Source organism: Muntiacus reevesi, chromosome 5 (genome assembly GCF_963930625.1).
Source record: "Muntiacus reevesi chromosome 5, mMunRee1.1, whole genome shotgun sequence".
Classification (NCBI taxonomy): Eukaryota; Metazoa; Chordata; class Mammalia; order Artiodactyla; family Cervidae; genus Muntiacus; species Muntiacus reevesi.
The window spans coordinates 48,312,793-48,329,287 of NC_089253.1; the positions used below are offsets into that span (position 1 = coordinate 48,312,793).

Consider the following 16,495-nt stretch of genomic DNA (forward strand, 5'->3'; position numbering starts at 1 on the left):
CCCCCACCCTGCGCCCCACCCCAGCGCGGGCCCCAAGGCAGCCCCTAGGTCGGAAGTAGGCCGTGTTCCTCCGGGTCTCCAGGTTGGTGACCGTCCGTCGTCGTGTCTAAGTCAATCACTCCCGCAGTCTGTCAGCAGGTGGGCCAAACAGACGACTGACCGGCCCGAGGTCAGTTCTTACCGACGCCGCTTTGGTCTTCCTGTGTGGACGCGCGCCGGGTGCCATTGAGGTTACGCAGCCCGGGGAGACGCGCGCTTGCGAGAAGGGGCGAGGGGTTCACTGGGTCGGGTCCCCCCTGCCCCGCCGCGGGCCTAGGGGGCGGGGCGTCTCGGGGCGGGGCCAGTGAGGCGGGCCCCTGCGGGAGGAGCGAACACCGGCGCGCTCCGATGACGTCATGGCGCCCGAGTGCGCCTCCGGGTGTGCGCGCCCCCCTGCGGGCCCGCCTCCTGACGCGCGGCACTGGGTCTGCGCCTGCACGTTGCCTCTTGGCTCGCTTCTCCCGCGTGGTTGTGGGATCGGCTTTTTGGGGTCCTGCAAGTTACAGAACCGAGGGCTGGCCAATCAGACTTTCCTTCTCAAGTTGAGTAACCCCCGACCTTATTCCCCACAGAAGCAACCCTGGGAGGGACAGACAGCCCTGGTAGAGCGCACTCGCCCGGGGGGCGCCCAGCCTTGTGCTGGGCCTTGGGATAGCCACCCGGCCTGGTGCAGCTTTGGCCCGAGGCCCGGGGAGGTGGGCGGGCAGCTTCCGTGGTGAAGAGAATGACGCAAGTGGCATAGCGCCTCGGTGGCTGTGGGCTCGGCTTGTGACAGGGGCTGGCTGAAACCAGTCAGTGTCAGCCTGTGGAGATAGGTTGCGGAGATTGAATACGTCTGAACAGTTGTTACAGTCAAACGCTCCGGGAAACAGTCGCTCAGAAGGACAGCGTGGATAGTGGAGTGTAGCTTAGTACACCAGCGGTCGGAGGCAGAGTCTCTTTAGCCAGGGACCCTGACCAACTTTTGTGAAAACCTTGTATATCTTAAGTGTACTGCTCAAGCGCACATCCCCAGATTCCTTAACCCTAGCTTGGAAAGTGTTAAAGGGAGATACAGTCAGGTTACAGCCGTGATTCATAATCACAGGGGGCAGCAGGTAGCCTGCAGCAAGGGGTCCATAAAGATCACAGAGGTGATTGACTACCTAGGGGGTTATTGCAGTCTTTTTGGCGACGGGAAGTCTCGGTTTGGAATCTGGTGTTTATCAGTCTGGGAGTCCAGTTTGGCCACAGGTAATGTTATCCCCATGGCTACCAGGCACGTAGTCCAAAGTTCACTGAAAGTGTAATATGGAGCTTCCTTCTTTTTCAAGATGGAGCCAGCTCAGCCTGTTCCTTTCCTCCTTCACAGTGACACAGTGTGGCCATGACGTTGGGTTGCTTACATGTCTATTCACATACCTATGTGTATTCACGTATATATACCTATTCTTTGTTGTTGTTCAGTTGCTAAGTCGTGTCTGTCCCTTTGTGATCTGGTGGGCTGCAACACACCAGTCTTTCCTGCCCTTCACTGTCTCCCTGAGTTTGCTCAAACTCCTGTCAGTTGAGTCGGTGATGCCGTCCAGCCGTCTCATCCTCGTCATCCCCTCTCCTCCCGCCCTCAGTCTTCTCAGCATCGGGGGCTTTGCAATGACTTTGCTCTTTGCATCATCAAGTATTGGAGCTTCAGCATCAGTCCTTCCAATGACATTCAGGGTTGATATCCTTTACTATAGGTTGGTTTGATCTCTTTGCAGTCCAGGGGGCTGTCAAGAGTCTTCTCCAACACCACAGTTCAAAAGCATCAGTTCTTCAGTGCTCAGCCCTCTTTATGGTCTAACTCTCACATCCATACATGACTACTGGAAAAATCATAGCTTTGACTATACAGACTTTTGTCAGCAGTGTCTCTGCTTTTTACTACACTGTCTAGGTTTGTGATAACTTTCCTTCCAAGGAGAAGTGTCTTTTAATTTTGTGGCTGCAGTCTTTGTCCGCAGTAATTTTGGAACCCAAGGAAAGAAAATATGTCACTGTTTCCACTTTTCCCCTCTATTTGCCATGAAGTGATGGGAACGGATGCCATGATTGTAGTTGTTTTCAAAGTTGAGTTTTAAGTCAGCTTTTTCACTCTCCTCTTTGACCAGCAAGAGGCTCTTTGGTTTCTCTCATGTTCTGCCATTAGAGCGGTATCATCTGCATATCTGAGGTTGTTGGTATTTCTCCCAGCAATCTTGATTTCAGCTTGTGCTTTCTCCAGCCTGGCATTTCACATGATGTACTCTGCATATAAGTTAAATAAACAGGGTGACAATATACAGCCTTGCCGTACTCACGTTTGGTATGTCACAGACTCTCCCATGTGTGCCCATGAAACTTTTAGCCAAGATAGAGTCTACCACAGAGCCCTGTGAGTAGCTTGGCATCATTCCCCTTTGACCTCCAAAGAGCCTTTCTCTTTGTGTTAGGGGAGGTCTTTTGGCTTCAAGAATGAGACGTTGTTTAAGTAGGGCCCAGCCTCCTCCCTTAATTGTCTTGTTATTCTTGTCTTCAGGTTTCCTCCACAGGGAATGAATTTCCAATTGCTTTACCCTGGGGACGGAAGGGGAGCATCTACCTTCTTGCCTTGGTCAGAAGTCTGAAATGGGCCTTAGGGGGTTAAAATCAAGGTATCCACAGGCGGATTCCTTCCAGAAGGTCCAGGGGAGAACCTTGGGCTTGGCCTTTTCCAGCTCCTAGAGGCTGCCTTTCTCCACCTTCCAGGCGCGGCAACTCCAGCTGCTGCTCCCATTGTCGCCCTTCCTCTCTGATTTTCCTCGTCTACTTCTCTTGTTACGGGTCTTTCTGATTACTCGGGCCTTCCAGGTAGTCCAGGATAGTCTCCCCATCTTAGGGCTTTTAACTTGGCCGCATCTGCAGAGACCCCTTTGTCGTCTAAGGTAACTTGCCGCTTTGGGGATTAGGGCATGATCATCTTTGGGGGCTGTTATTCTGCCTACTGTTTCTTATATCTCATTTTTACTTTTAAAGTGGTATTGTGTGGACGGGAGCAGTAGGAGTGGATCACAGATGTCAGATCGTTTTCTTCTGGAGGATGGGTGCGTAGGTTTTCCGTCCCCTAGGCTGCCATACTCAACCCTGATGAAAGCAGAACCCCATCCGCCTGCCCTCCCCAACCCGCCCCCACGTGTCCCCACCTCACTGTGGCGCCCCAGGTGTGCCATGTGAAAATTCCAACACATGTGAGTAATACACACACCCCCCTGAAGTTTTCTAACCATCTTTGCTGAAGGCTGCCGTGCAATCACAAGGGTGCGTCAAGTCATGACACTTGTTACTATTAGGCCAAGAGGGGAGTGAAACAGGTGTGTTATGGTGCCTTTAACGTCTTTCTACTGATAGACATTTAGATTGTTTCCAGGTTTAGACAGCTGCAAAATTCTGTAGACATTTTGAACATGTCTCCTTGGCTCACGCGTGAATATTCCTCTTGACTGACACACAGAAATGGAGGGGTGTGTAGTGTTTACATAAGCCAAACTCCACATTTGCTACCTGAAAAACTGGGTTTGCTTCATGGTGGATCTTGAGCCAAAAGACACGAACAAGCCAAAGATTGGGAGAAGAAAGGATTTATAGTTCATAGCAAGTAAGGAGAACACCGGTCAACTTTCCCAAAGCACTGTCTCCCGCCAGAGTCCAAGGCTGTGTGATTGAAGCCAGGAGGGTCAGAGCAGGTCATCTCCACCCCTTCGGTCCAGCAGGTCTGGTGGCTGAGACTTCAGGCTCATCGTCACCAGTGAAGCAGAATGGAGAGTCTTTACAGCTGGTGGACCACCTTTGCTGTTGTTGCTTCTCTCACCTGATAGCAGTGTTGGTTTCTGCATTCCTTTTTTCCCTTAAGACCTATTACTAAGACCTGTTTAAGAGCCAGCATCCTGCCCAGGCTTAGATCACGAAATGGCTTTGGCCAAAGTGGCTTCTCGTCTGTCAGGAAAGCCATGCCTATTTCTCTTTCCCAGGACACTTACCATGTTTGTGTGCGTGTGTGTGCACGCACACACCCACACACCCACCCTACAATGTCTGCTTACACACACACACACCCCCCCACCATGTCTGCTCACACACCCTACCATGTCTGCTTATACATACACACACACGCGCACACACCCCCCCCCACACTATCATATTTGCTTATACATACACACACACCCCACCATGTCTGCTCACATACACACGCACACACCCTACCATATCTGCTTATACATACACACACATGCACACACACACACACCCCACCCTATCATATCTGCTCACACACACACACACACCCCGCCATGTCTGCTTGCCGGGGTCCAGCCTCGGCAGGATCCAGGGGGTGCCCTCAGGATGAACGGCGTCATCGAGAGAGAGAAGACACGTGAGACCAGCCTTGATAGGGCCAAGTCTGTGTTTTACTTTTTGACAACAGGTTTTATACCCTCACTCAGAACCTTTTCAAGGTACATGATGCTTACTCATGCTTACACAGGATTAGTATTACATCATTTTGTTTTTTTAGGAAAAGCAGGATGTTTTTTGCTTTCTAATTCTATAGTAATTATTAGCACATGATCTGGCCTTGGGGCTATTAACATTTTATGCAGGTCAGGTGAATAAACCTATATTCCGTTTCTATGGTGATCTTAACTGAAAGGTAGCAGTCTCATAGGGCAATAGTACAGAGTAGAAATATAACCTTGTTAATACAAAAATTAATCCTTCTGCAGAAGTTGTCAGTTGCGTTTATCTAAGAGGTTTACCCCACATTGACTCTGCGACTTTGGTGAGGCAGCTTCTGCCTTGCACTCCTGGCTGACAATTAACAACCATCTCATTGTTACCACACTAGGGCTAAGTTCTTATTTCTCTAGATCTTTAACTATATTAACAATGGTTTCTATAACACAACCTTAGCACATTAAAAGCAAAAACACAGCAAGAAAAACACAGCAAGCAAACGTCAACCCAATAACCACCTTTAGAATAACTTTTCTTATGATTTCTAATAGGACTCCTTCACCCCTCAAAAAGGCTCTATGTCTATTAGGGCTTTTATATAATCAGGTTCTCTATGCTATTTTATGATTAGGGTATTATAAGCAGTCATGCATATTAGTACCAAGGGCATAAATGCATTTGGCTAACAAACTACCAGCAAAGTAGTTTAAATTAAAACACTCCTTTCACCCTGGATAATCTCATAAAATACCACCACCTGGGAAACTTATTGATTAAAGTTCTAAATTGATTCTTGGGAAGAGATCGGGGAAGGCCTTCTGCCTGTGTCATGGAAATTAGGGAGTAGTCTATTGAGGCAGGCATCAGAAAGACAGATATCATCTTTAAGGTGAGCGCCGGGGGCAGCTTTTCGAAATCCCTGAAAACCTGATCTGCCTTGCCTGTCAGGCTGTCTCCTTGTGACCTTGTCATGGGTGGGATCTTGTGAGCTGGCCTTTTCGAAACCCCTGAAAACCTGATCCACCTTGCCTGTCAGGTTTTCTCCCTCATGACCTTGTCATGGGTAGGGTCTCGTGTGTTGGCTCCCAGCATCTGCTCACACACACACATACCCCCACCATGTCTGCTCACACACACACACACACCCAGCATATCTGCTCACACACACGCATATCCCCACCATGTCTGCTTACACACACACGCACCCCACCATGTCTGCTTACACACACACACACACACCACCATGTCTGCTTACACACACACACACACCCACCATGTCTGCTCACACACACACACCCACCATGTCTGCTCACACACACACGCATATCCCCACCATGTCTGCTTATACATACACGCATTTCACATGCATTTCATCAGCCAGGACAAATAACATCTTTTCCTGTCTGGCAGCAAAAAGAACCGTTTCAGGTATCTGATTTCTGTGCTCTGGGAAACGCCCACGTCCGCCTGCCGGTGGGAGAAGGCAGAGGAAGCCTCCGTTGCGCTTTTCCGTGGGGTGGTCGCGGCTCCCCGCGCCTGGTCGCCTCCTGCTGGCGCTCCCTCCCCAGGAGGCAGCCTGCCCCGGTGCTGGGCGACAAAGTGGAAAGTCAGACAGGGACTGCAGGTTCTATCCGGGAACTCAGCGGAAAGCGGCGCAGCCTCGCTCGGGGGCACAGGCTCGGCGCGTGTCTCCGAAAGACCCCGGGCCAGGCGGGGACGGCTGAGGTCCCGCCGTGGGGTTTCTGGGGGGCGAGGGCGGCCCGGCGCCGTCAGGCCCCGCCCACAGGGCCCCGCCCTGGGCCGTGACCCTAACTCCCGCCTGGCGGAAGACGCAGCTTGGCCCTCGCGTCTGCGGCGGCTGGAGGTGAGGTCCGCGATCCGGGGAGCAGCGGGGCTCCCGTTGCATTTCGGGGTCCTCTGGCCACTGACCGCGGGGCGGCTGATTCCCGGGCCCGAGAAAAGCCGGGGGCCGGGGGCATCGGGAGTCCTCTCCCTAGGGTGGCCCAGGCCCGCCCCTGCGCTCACCTCAGACCCTGGGACACATGCGGGGCCTCCGGCGGGCGTGGAGGGCGGTGGAGGCCCTGGGTGGCCCCGCACGGGCCGCAGCGCCCCACCCCCCCCTGCTCCCTGCCGCCCTCCGCGCCCCGCAGAGGTAACTGCGCTGCGCCGCGGGGAGGCCGGGCCGTTCCCAAGGCGGAAGGGACGCAGGCGTGTGTCCGGCGCGGTCTTGCGCAGCAGCTTTTAAGTCGCCGCACTTTTAAGCGTTAATTCGGGGCGGTTATTGAGATCCTGGGCCGTGACTCAGGGCTGGGGAGCAGCCCAGCTGGTGGGAGTCCTGATTCCCAGGGAGGTCGTGGGCGGGACGCGTGCTTGTTCCTGCCCACATTAGGCAGCCTCGCCGGGGGCTTGTGAGGGGGCTGGCCCTGGCCCCAGCGTCTTTGGGGGATGTTTATACTTTCTCCTGGATTTTCAAAGGGATGGGTGTCCATTGGAGGCTACGAGGCCCCGGCGTCAACGGAGGGATGCTCAGGAGAAGTCGGGTCAGGGCTGGGGCGTCTCAGCTGCTGGTATCTGCTTCCTGCCAGGGAGAGGCCAGTGGCCTCCTGTCAGGCTGGGAGCCAGGGAGCTTCAGGGCGAGGGCGCAGGTGGGGAGCAGCGTTGGTCCGTGGGGCCTGGGACCGCCTGCTGGCCTCCTTCCTGGGATGACAGGACTCTGAGTCAGGGTTTGGCTGGCCACACCCTGGGCTGGGTAGGCGGGTGAGGTGGATCTGGTTTTGCTCATGTGCTCTGGGCAGTGAGCTGGGTGGCCTCTCCAGGGATGGCCCGTCCCGGTGATGACATGTGATGTGGCCAGGTACCTGTGCCCTGGCCTCAGTTTCTTAGCAGGCGCCCTGCTAGGACGTGCGGACGTGAGTATGTGACTCTTGCCTGATTGCTGGCGCTAGAGCTCTCCCAGCAGGAAAGGAACCAGAGCCTTTGCCTGGGCTGGCTTTCTGCCCACTGTGGGCTCCATCAGCCTGCGGATGGGAGGGGGCGTCCCCCGTTCAGCCAGGCCAGGACCGTGTGAGGCACGGACACACACGAGTGAGACATTGTTCTCAGGAACGTGAGGTCGCAGAGGGCCAGGAATCTCACATGGGCCTGGGTCACCCTGTTTCCAGAGTGCTGGGAAGGCATGGCTTCCAGGCGTGGGTCTTCAATAAACAGTTGCTCTTTGCATGAAACCCACTCCCTTCCCTGAACCTGGGCAGCCCCCCAGTTCCTGGCTCCCCGTGGGCTCCTTCTGCGGGCCCCACCTTCTGGACCACAGGCAGCAGCAGCCTGGGGCTCTGGTTCTTTCTTTGTTCAGGCTCTGTGCGTGGCCCTGCTGAGGTTTTAGGGCCTGTGCCCTCCTAACCCAGACCTGCTAGCCAGAGGCCTCCTTCCTCTCAGCCTCCTTGGTGAGCTGGCTTCTCGGGGGCAGGTCCCTGGGCTGAGTCAGGGTGGGGCGGAGGACATGCCCTGCCCCAGCTCCCAGCTCCCAGAGGGGATCGTGGAAGCAGGCACCCCGGGTGGCTACTCAAGAGTGCACCATCGTGTGCAGGTCACTGGGCCTGGGGTCCCCACCCCACCTGCTGCATCCTGTCCAGGGCCCTTGAGGCTGGTGCCCCTGAGGAGCTGCCTGTGACAACAGGCACCTGACCCCCACACAGCTGCTTTGGGGAGGGGAGGGCCCAGGTGCGTCCTGGGGGTCGGCTCCAGCCCCTGTGCCCCCAGCTGAGTCTCCAGGCTTTCTGGCCCACAGGCCCCCTCCTCCCCACCCGCCCTTGTTCAGGCAGGGCAGAGGCAGAGCTTTGGGTGGTGGGCATGGGTTTCCACTTCCTCCTGGGCGGGCGGTGCCCAGGAGGCTACGAGTGGGGGCTGGGGGATGAGAGCTGCCTCTGCTCCCACGGCGGCACCCCTAAACTCTGCGGCCTGTGGTGTCCCACTCCTGATCCTGGAGGTGAGGTGGATAGAGGTGCTGAAGTGGGGAAACGCAGCAGGCAGGAGCCTCTCCTGAGGCGTCCGGGGTCCTGTGGGGTCCTCCCCGTCAGTGGCTCTGGCCCGTCAAACCTTGAGAGCTTGGCTGAAATGTTTTCCTTCTTCCCCTGCCAGGAAACCCTTTGCTCCGCACCATGAAGCTGGACATCCAGTGTGAGCAGCTGAGCGATGCCCGCTGGACCGAGCTGCTGCCTCTGATCCAGCAATACGAGGTGGTCAGGTAGGAGCGCTGAGCCCGCCCACTCGGGGGGCCACCGTCCCGGGGCGAGCTGTGCTCCCGGGTCACGTCACTTAGTGAAAGTCACGGTGTCAGTCGCTCAGTCATGTCTGACTCTTTGTGGCCACATGGACTGTAGCCCACCCCACTCCTCTGTCCATGGGCTTTTCCAGGCAAGAATAGTGGAGTGGGTTGCCATTGCCTTCTCCAGGGGATCTTCCTGACCCAGGGATCGAACCTGGGTCTCCCGTTTTGCAGGCAGACTCTTTACTGGCTGAGCCACTAGAGAAGCCTTACACTTGTAGATGATGATATAAACCTTGCATGGTTTTCCGCGGCGTGAAGTATCACTCTTTTTTGCACTTTTCCAGCCATTTGAAGGTAAACCCATTCTGGCTGAGTCTGCAGGTCAGAGCGTCCCCTTCCTCTGGGCGTGAAGTTGCTGCAGCCCACTCATGGGGCAGTCTGCCCCCTGCCGTGGCCAGGCTGTGGCTGGGAATCTGAGCCCAGACTAACCCTCTAACCCAGAAGCTCCTCAGGAACCCAGAAGTTCCTCAGACAGCAAGAGATGAGAGCCTGTCTGCTTCACGTTTTCCTTTTGGATTTATTTGAAGTAGTCTTAGGTTTATGGAAGAGTCACAAAGACGAGGCAGGGTCCCTTGTGCCCCGTCACCTGGGGCGCTGGTCAAGGTGAGGCGCCCGCCACAGCCTGGACTCATGTCACCGGCTTTTCCAAGTGTGTTGTGCAGGCCCCCACGGTCACTTCCGTCTGTGATGGTCTCTCTCTCCCCCTTGTCCTTGGCCGCCTGACGGTGGGGGTCTGCTCGCTGGGGTTCTGGTGAAAGTCCCTCTGACACCGCCCCGTGGTTGAGTCACCCGTCTTTGGGAAGACAGCAGAAGGACTCTGTCCTGCCTGGCACTGCACCGTGGGGATGCTGTCCCAGTTGTGCCCCATGGTCACCCCTGGCGGTCACCGCGGCTGCTGGTGAGGGGAGCTTGCCGGTTCTCGGGGTGAGACACCTTCAGGCTCTGCTAATATTTTGCTTCTGCTCAGAGCTTTGCCCACCCATCTTTGCATCTGTTGGTGTGTCTTGCCAGACAGCGTTACTGGCACTTTGTCCAGCTGGGGTTTTAATTCCTGAATCCCTTCCACACTGATTGTCTTTTCCGGGTGAGGGCTGGCATTCCACTCACCTGTGTGGACTCGATTGTTTGCTTAGCTGGGTGGATGCGGTGCTGGGTCATGCTCTGGTGCGTTCCGCGCTGGCCTCCTCGAGACCTGCAGCGGGGCTGTGCTCTCGAGCTGCTCTCTCTGGGTCTGGTTTCTCTCCTGGAGGTGGACGGGCGCCGTACCTGCTGCCTGTGCCCTGTGGAAGATGTGGAGGCACACGTCCCTACACGTGCCATTATCTTAACAGTTTCATGAGATGATCCACACCCTTTTTTCTCTTTCATTTTAAGATGTGTTGTGACCTACGTTGTTCAGTTCTTGGCCCCAGTGAAAGGTTGTTACTGAGCTGTGAAAGACGCTGGGATTCTTGGCCTCCGCAGGAGAGGAATTCAGTCCAGGGCCAGTGACGAGGCTTGATCGCTCAGAGCTTTTGTGTGATAAAGTTTTATTAAAGCATAAAGGAGATAGAGACAACTTCTGACACAGACATCAGAAGGGGGCAGAAAGAGTGCCCCCCGCTAGTCTGTAGCTAGATGTTATACAGCTACTAGCAGTCTGCTAATTAGAGAAAGGGCTTCCCTTGTGGCTCAGCTGGTAAAGAATCCACCTGCAGCGTGGATACCTGGGTTCGATCCCTGGGTTGGGACGATCCCCTGGAGAAGGGAAGGGCTACCCACTCCATTATTCTGGCCTGGAGAATTCCATGGACTGTAAAGTCCATGGGGTCGCAGAGAGTTGGACATGACCGAGCAATTGTGCCTCTGAGAGTCTGTTTCCCGGTCCTGTGTAAGTCCTGGCGGCTCACGGTGGGGTTAATGGTGGCCTCCTCCAAGAGGGCTGATACCACACCCGTCCACAGCCCCCAGAGCCCCAGTCCCTGTGGCAGTCCACTGCTGATCTGCACCTCCAGTGAACCGAAATGGACTGGATTGGGTGAATGTGACTCAGATGACCATTATAGCTACTACTGTGGGCAGGAATCACTTAGAAGAAATGGAGTACCCATCATAGTCAACAAAAGAGTCCAAAATGCAGTACTTGGATGCGGTCTCAAAAACGACAGAATGATCCCTGTTTGTTTCCAAGGCAAACCATTCAGTATCATGGTAATCCAATTCTATGCCCCGACCAGTAATGCTGAAGATGCCAAAGTTGAACGTTTCTATGAAGACCTACAAAACCTTTTAGAACTAACAGCCAAAAAAGATGTCCTTTTCATTATAGGGGACTGGAATGCAAAAGTAGGAAGTCAAGAAACACCTGGAGTAACAGGCAAATTTGGCCTTGGAGTACAGAATGAAACAGGGCAAAGGCTAATAGAGTTTTGCCAAGAGAACACACTGGTCATAGCAAACACCCTCTTCCAACAACACAAGAGAAGACTCGACACATGGACATCACCAGACGGTCAACACTGAAATCAGATTGATTATATTCTTTGCAGCCAAACATGGAGAAGCTCTACACAGTCAGCAAAAACAAGACCGGGAGCTGACTGTGGCTCAGATCATGAACTCTTTATTGCCAAATTCAGACTTAAATTGAAGAAAGTAGGGAAAAACACTAGACCATACAGTGGTCAAATCCCTTATGATTATACAGTGGAAGTGAGAAATAGATTTAAGGGACTAGATCTGATAGAGTGCCTGCTGAACTATGGATGGAGGTTAGTGACATTGTACAGGAGACAGGGATCAAGACCATCACCGTGGAAAAGAAACACAAAAAAGGAAAATGGTTGTCTGAGGAGGCCTTACAAATAGCTGTGAAAAAAAGAGAAGCAAAAAGCAAAGGAGAAAAGAAAAGATACCCATTTGAATGCAGAGTTCCAAAGATTAGCAAGGAGAGATAAGAAAGCCTTCCTCAGTGATCAGTGCAAAGAAATAGAGGAAAACAATAGAATGGGAAAGACTAGAGATCTCTTCAAGAAAGTTAGAGATACCAAGGGAACATTTCATGCAAAGATGGGCACAATAAACGACAGAAATGGCATGAACCTAACAGAAGCAGAAGATAAGAAGAGGTGGCAAGAATACACAGAGGAACTGTACAAAAAAGATCTTCACGACCCAGATAATCACGATGGTGTGATTACTCACCTAGAGCCAGACATCCTGGAATGTGAAGTCAAGTGGGCCTTAGAAAGCATCACTGTGAACAAAGCTAGTGAAGGTGATGGAATTCCAGTTCAGCTATTTCCAGTCCTAAAAGATGATGCTGTGAAAGTGCTGCACTCAATATGCCAGCAAATTTGGAACACTCAGCAGTGGCCACAGGACTGGAAAAGGTCAATTTTCATTCCAATCCTAAAGAAAGGCAATGCCAAAGAATGCTTAAACTACCGCACAATTGCACTCATCTCACACACTAGCAAAGTAATGCTCAAAATTCTCCAAGCCAGGCTTCAGCAATACGTGAACTGTGAACTTCCAGATGTTTAAGCTGGTTTTAGAAAAGGCAGAGGAACCAGAGATCAAATTGCCAACATCTGCTGGATCATTGAAAAAGCAAGAGAGTTCCAGAAAAACATCTATTTCTGCCTTATTGACTAGGCCAAAGCCTTTGACCATGTGGATCACAATAAACTGGAAAATTCTTCAAGAGATTGGAGTACCAGACCACCTGACCTGCCTCTTGAGAAATCTGTATGCAGATCAGGAAGCAACAGTTAGAACTGGACATGGAACAACAGACTGGTTCCAAATAGGAAAAGGAGTATGTCAAGGCTGTATATTGTCACCCTGCTTATTTAACTTAAATGCAGAGTACATCATGAGAAACGCTGGGCTGGATGAAGCACAAGCTGGAATCAAGATTGCCAGGAGAAATACCAATAACCTCAGATATGCAGATGACACCACCCTTATGGCAGAAAGTGAAGAAGAGCCTCTTGATGAAAGTGAAAGAGTGAAAAAGTTGGCTTAAAGCTCAACATTCAGAAAACTAAGATCATGGCATCTGGTTCTATCACTTCATGAAAAATAGATGAGGGAAAAATGAAAAGAGAGCAGACTTTATATTTTGGGTTCCAAAATCACTGCAGATGGTAATTGCAGCCATGAAATTAAAAGATGCTTACTCCTTGGAAGGAAAGTTACGACCAACCTAGAGAGCATATTAAAAAGCAGAGACATTACTTTGCCAACAAAGGTCCGTCTGGTCAAGGCTATGGTTTTTCCAGTGGTCATGTATGGATGTGAGAGTTGGACTGTGAAGAAAGCTGAATGCCAAAGAATTGATACTTTTGAACTGCGGTGTTGGAGAAGACTCTTGAGAGTCCCTTGGACTGCAAGGAGATCCAACCAGTCCATCCTGAAGGAGATCAGTCCTGGGTGTTCAAGGACTGATGCTGAAGCTGAAACTCCAATACTTTGGCCACCTCATGCCAAATGAGTTGACTCATTGGAAAAGACCCTGATGCTGGGAGGGATTGGGGGCAGGAGGAGAAGGGGCGACAGAGGATGAGATGGCTGGATGGCATCACTGACTCGATGGGCATGACTTTGAGTAAACTCTGGGACTTGGTGACGGACAGGGAAACCTGGCATGCTGCAGTCCGTGGGGTCGCAAAGAGTCAGACACGACCGAGCTACTGAACTGAACTGAATTAGAGAAAGGAGGTGTCCCCAAAAGGAGACTGGCACCAGGTCCCTCACCCACAACATGCATTTGGAGATAACATTGGCACCTGGTGAGTCATCCCGAGCCATAAAACAATTGACATAAATCTTGAGGAAAGGCAGGTTTCCAAGTAAAGACATTGTGTTAGTAACATAGCTGAGAACATTTGCTTGAGTAAAACATACTGGTTTGTTAAGTTGGTTCCGCCTAAGACTCTTAGGCAGAACCGACTTGAAGACAGAGTCTAGGGTGAATACACAGGTCATTAACATAGCTTAAGAAAAACATTTGCATGAGAATAATGCATTGGTTAGCTCAGGGTTGAGAAAAGTTCTGGTGGAACCAGGTGTTGTCATGGCAACACAGTTTTAAAAGAAACCTTTTTAAAAAATTTGTGTAGAGAAGGAGAAGAAAACCTAACACTTGTAGTTTGTTTCCTCCTGCTGCTTGAGAGAGAGAAAAAATGTCTGGCACTCGCAGCCTGTTTCCTCCGCTTGGAGCCCCGTGGCCTTCCTGCCTGTTGGCCTGTCACCGGACGGCCCCAGTCCACTGTGTGCGGTGACTGTGTGTCCGCCCACAGGCTGGACGACTGCGGCCTCACGGAGGTGCGCTGCAAGGACATCGGTTCCGCGCTCCAGGCCAACCCGTCCCTGACGGAGCTCAGCCTCCGCACCAACGAGCTGGGCGACGGCGGGGTGCTCCTGGTGCTGCAGGGCCTGCAGAGCCCCACCTGCAAGATCCAGAAACTCAGGTGAGGCGCGGGGTCGGGCCCTGCGAGCGCGGGACACGCCCGCCGGCATTCCTGGGCCCTGAGCCTCCCACAGCCAAGGGCGGCTTGTCTTCGTGGGGGGGCTGGGTGGCTCTCGGCCCCCTGACGGCCGGTGTCTCCAGCCTCCAGAACTGCTGCCTGACGGAGGCTGGTTGCGGGGTCCTGCCTGGCGTGCTGCGCTCCCTTCCCACCCTGCGGGAGCTGCACCTCAGCGACAACCCGCTGGGGGACGCCGGCCTGCGGCTGCTCTGTGAGGGGCTCCTGGACCCCCAGTGCCGCCTGGAGAAACTGCAGTGAGTGCGCCTGCCCGGGGCCCTGCATGGCCTCGCCTGCCCCCGGCACCCCCAGCCCTGTTCTCACCCATCCCCTGCATTTTGCAGAGTGCCTGCCTGGGCAGGCCCCCTCCCAGCTCATTGCCTGCAGAGAGCTTTGAGGCGGCAGCCCTGTGGCCCTGGGGAACATAGATGGGGTCAGGGTCGGCCGGAGGAGGCTGAGGCCGAAAGGTGTCCTCCTCTGGGGTCTCTACCAGGGAGATGGGAGCCCGCCAGTCTCTGCCGTCTTCATCACCAGGGCGGGGGAAATGGGACCCTGATGGGGCCCTCTGGGCCAGGCTCAGGGCTGACCGCTGCTTGCCCCCAGGCTGGAGTACTGCAACCTAACAGCCGCCAGCTGCGAGCCCCTGGCCGCGGTGCTCAGGGCCACGCGGGACCTGAAGGAGCTCGTGGTGGGCAACAACGACATCGGTGAGGCTGGTGTTCAGGTGCTGTGCCGGGGCCTGGTGGAGTCCGCTTGCCAGCTGGAGACGCTCAAGTAAGCTCCTGGCGGGAGCGGGGCGGGGTCGGGGGCTGGGCGGGATGGGGGCAGGGTCACCCCAGCTCCCGGCACCTCTCGTGTCCCCAGATTGGAGAACTGCGGCCTCACGGCAGCCAACTGCAAGGACCTGTGTGGGATCGTGGCCTCCCAGGCTTCGCTGAAGGACCTGGACCTGGGCAGCAACCGGCTGGGCGATGCGGGCCTGGCAGAGCTGTGCCCCGGGCTGCTGAGCCCCAGCTCCCAGCTCAGGACCCTGTGGTGAGTCCGCCCCCGGGCGGGGCGGGCAGACAGGCACCCCCTGAGCGTGTCAGGGTCTCTTGTGTTGACGGGGACCCCACCCCGCAGGCTCTGGGAGTGTGACCTCACCGTTAGCAGCTGCAGAGACCTCTGCCGCATCCTCCAGGCCAAGGAGACCCTGAAGGAGCTGAGTCTGACGGGCAACAGCCTGGGCGACGAGGGTGCCCAGCTGCTGTGCGAGAGCCTGCTGCATCCCGGCTGCCAGCTGGAGTCCCTGTGGTGAGGGGGCTTCGGGGGCTGAAGGCCCTGCAGTGCTGGGGCCGTGGGGCGCATGGGGGCTGAAGGCCCCAGGGGTTCGGGGTCGGACGTAGGGGGCATGGGGAGCGGCAACGTTGGGGCCTTGGAGGACCTGGCAGGAGGGCGCTGTGGCCACCTGAGGACGGGGGCGGGGGGCACTCAGGGCTTGTGTTCGGGTCCCTGGGGGCCTCCCAGCGCCCCCCAGAAGTGTGGGCCGAGGCGACTGCAGCTCCTGCCGCCCTCAGGGTGAAGTCCTGCGGGTTCACGGCCGCCTGCTGCCAGCACTTTGGCTCAGTGCTGACCCAGAACAAGCGTCTCTTGGAGCTGCAGCTGAGCAGCAATCCGCTGGGTGACGCGGGCGTCCACGTGCTGTGTCAGGCCCTGGGCCAGCCGGGCACCGTGCTGCGGGTGCTCTGGTGAGTTGCTGGGGGTTACGTCCACTGGGGCTGACGGTGGGGACGGCCAGGACCTAGACCCCCCTGGCGCCCCTCGACCTGATGGCCGCCCGGGGGATGCACCTTCTGCCTGACCGCAGTTCTGCCCTCTGCCCAGGGTGGGTGACTGTGAGCTGACGAACAGCAGCTGTGGTGACCTGGCCTCACTCCTGCTGGCCACCCGCAGCCTGCGGGAGCTGGACCTGAGCAACAACGCCCTGGGCGACCCCGGCATCCTGCAGCTGCTGGGCAGCCTGGAGCAGCCCACCTGCGGCCTGGAGCAGCTGGTGTGAGTGGCCCCGGGGCGTGGGGCAGGGGTGGCAGGGTGTAGGTGGGCAGGGGCAGGCAGGTGAAGTGCCAGGGTGGGTGGGGGGAGGGGGGCACGGCTCCTC

The 16,495-nt window shown here is 55.0% G+C and overlaps 1 protein-coding gene across 8 annotated transcripts in view; it reads left to right on the top strand.

The window, feature by feature from the left end:
• RNH1 (ribonuclease/angiogenin inhibitor 1) overlaps window positions 1–16,495 on the top strand; it is a 16,780-nt gene continuing 285 nt past the window's right edge. The window contains exons 1-9 of one of the 8 annotated variants that reach the window (XM_065938112.1): window positions 1–82; window positions 8,659–8,764; window positions 14,134–14,304; window positions 14,445–14,615; window positions 14,962–15,132; window positions 15,223–15,393; window positions 15,481–15,651; window positions 15,915–16,085; window positions 16,222–16,392. In XM_065938112.1, coding sequence (XP_065794184.1) covers window positions 8,679–8,764; window positions 14,134–14,304; window positions 14,445–14,615; window positions 14,962–15,132; window positions 15,223–15,393; window positions 15,481–15,651; window positions 15,915–16,085; window positions 16,222–16,392 — 1,283 coding nt within the window. In that variant the 5' untranslated portion in view covers window positions 1–82; window positions 8,659–8,678. Of the gene's footprint in view, window positions 170–454; window positions 581–6,057; window positions 6,389–7,315; window positions 7,438–8,658; window positions 8,765–14,133; window positions 14,305–14,444; window positions 14,616–14,961; window positions 15,133–15,222; window positions 15,394–15,480; window positions 15,652–15,914; window positions 16,086–16,221; window positions 16,393–16,495 lie in introns of those variants that run through there. The other 7 variants (XM_065938111.1, XM_065938108.1, XM_065938110.1 and 4 more) reach the window with 7 other exon arrangements.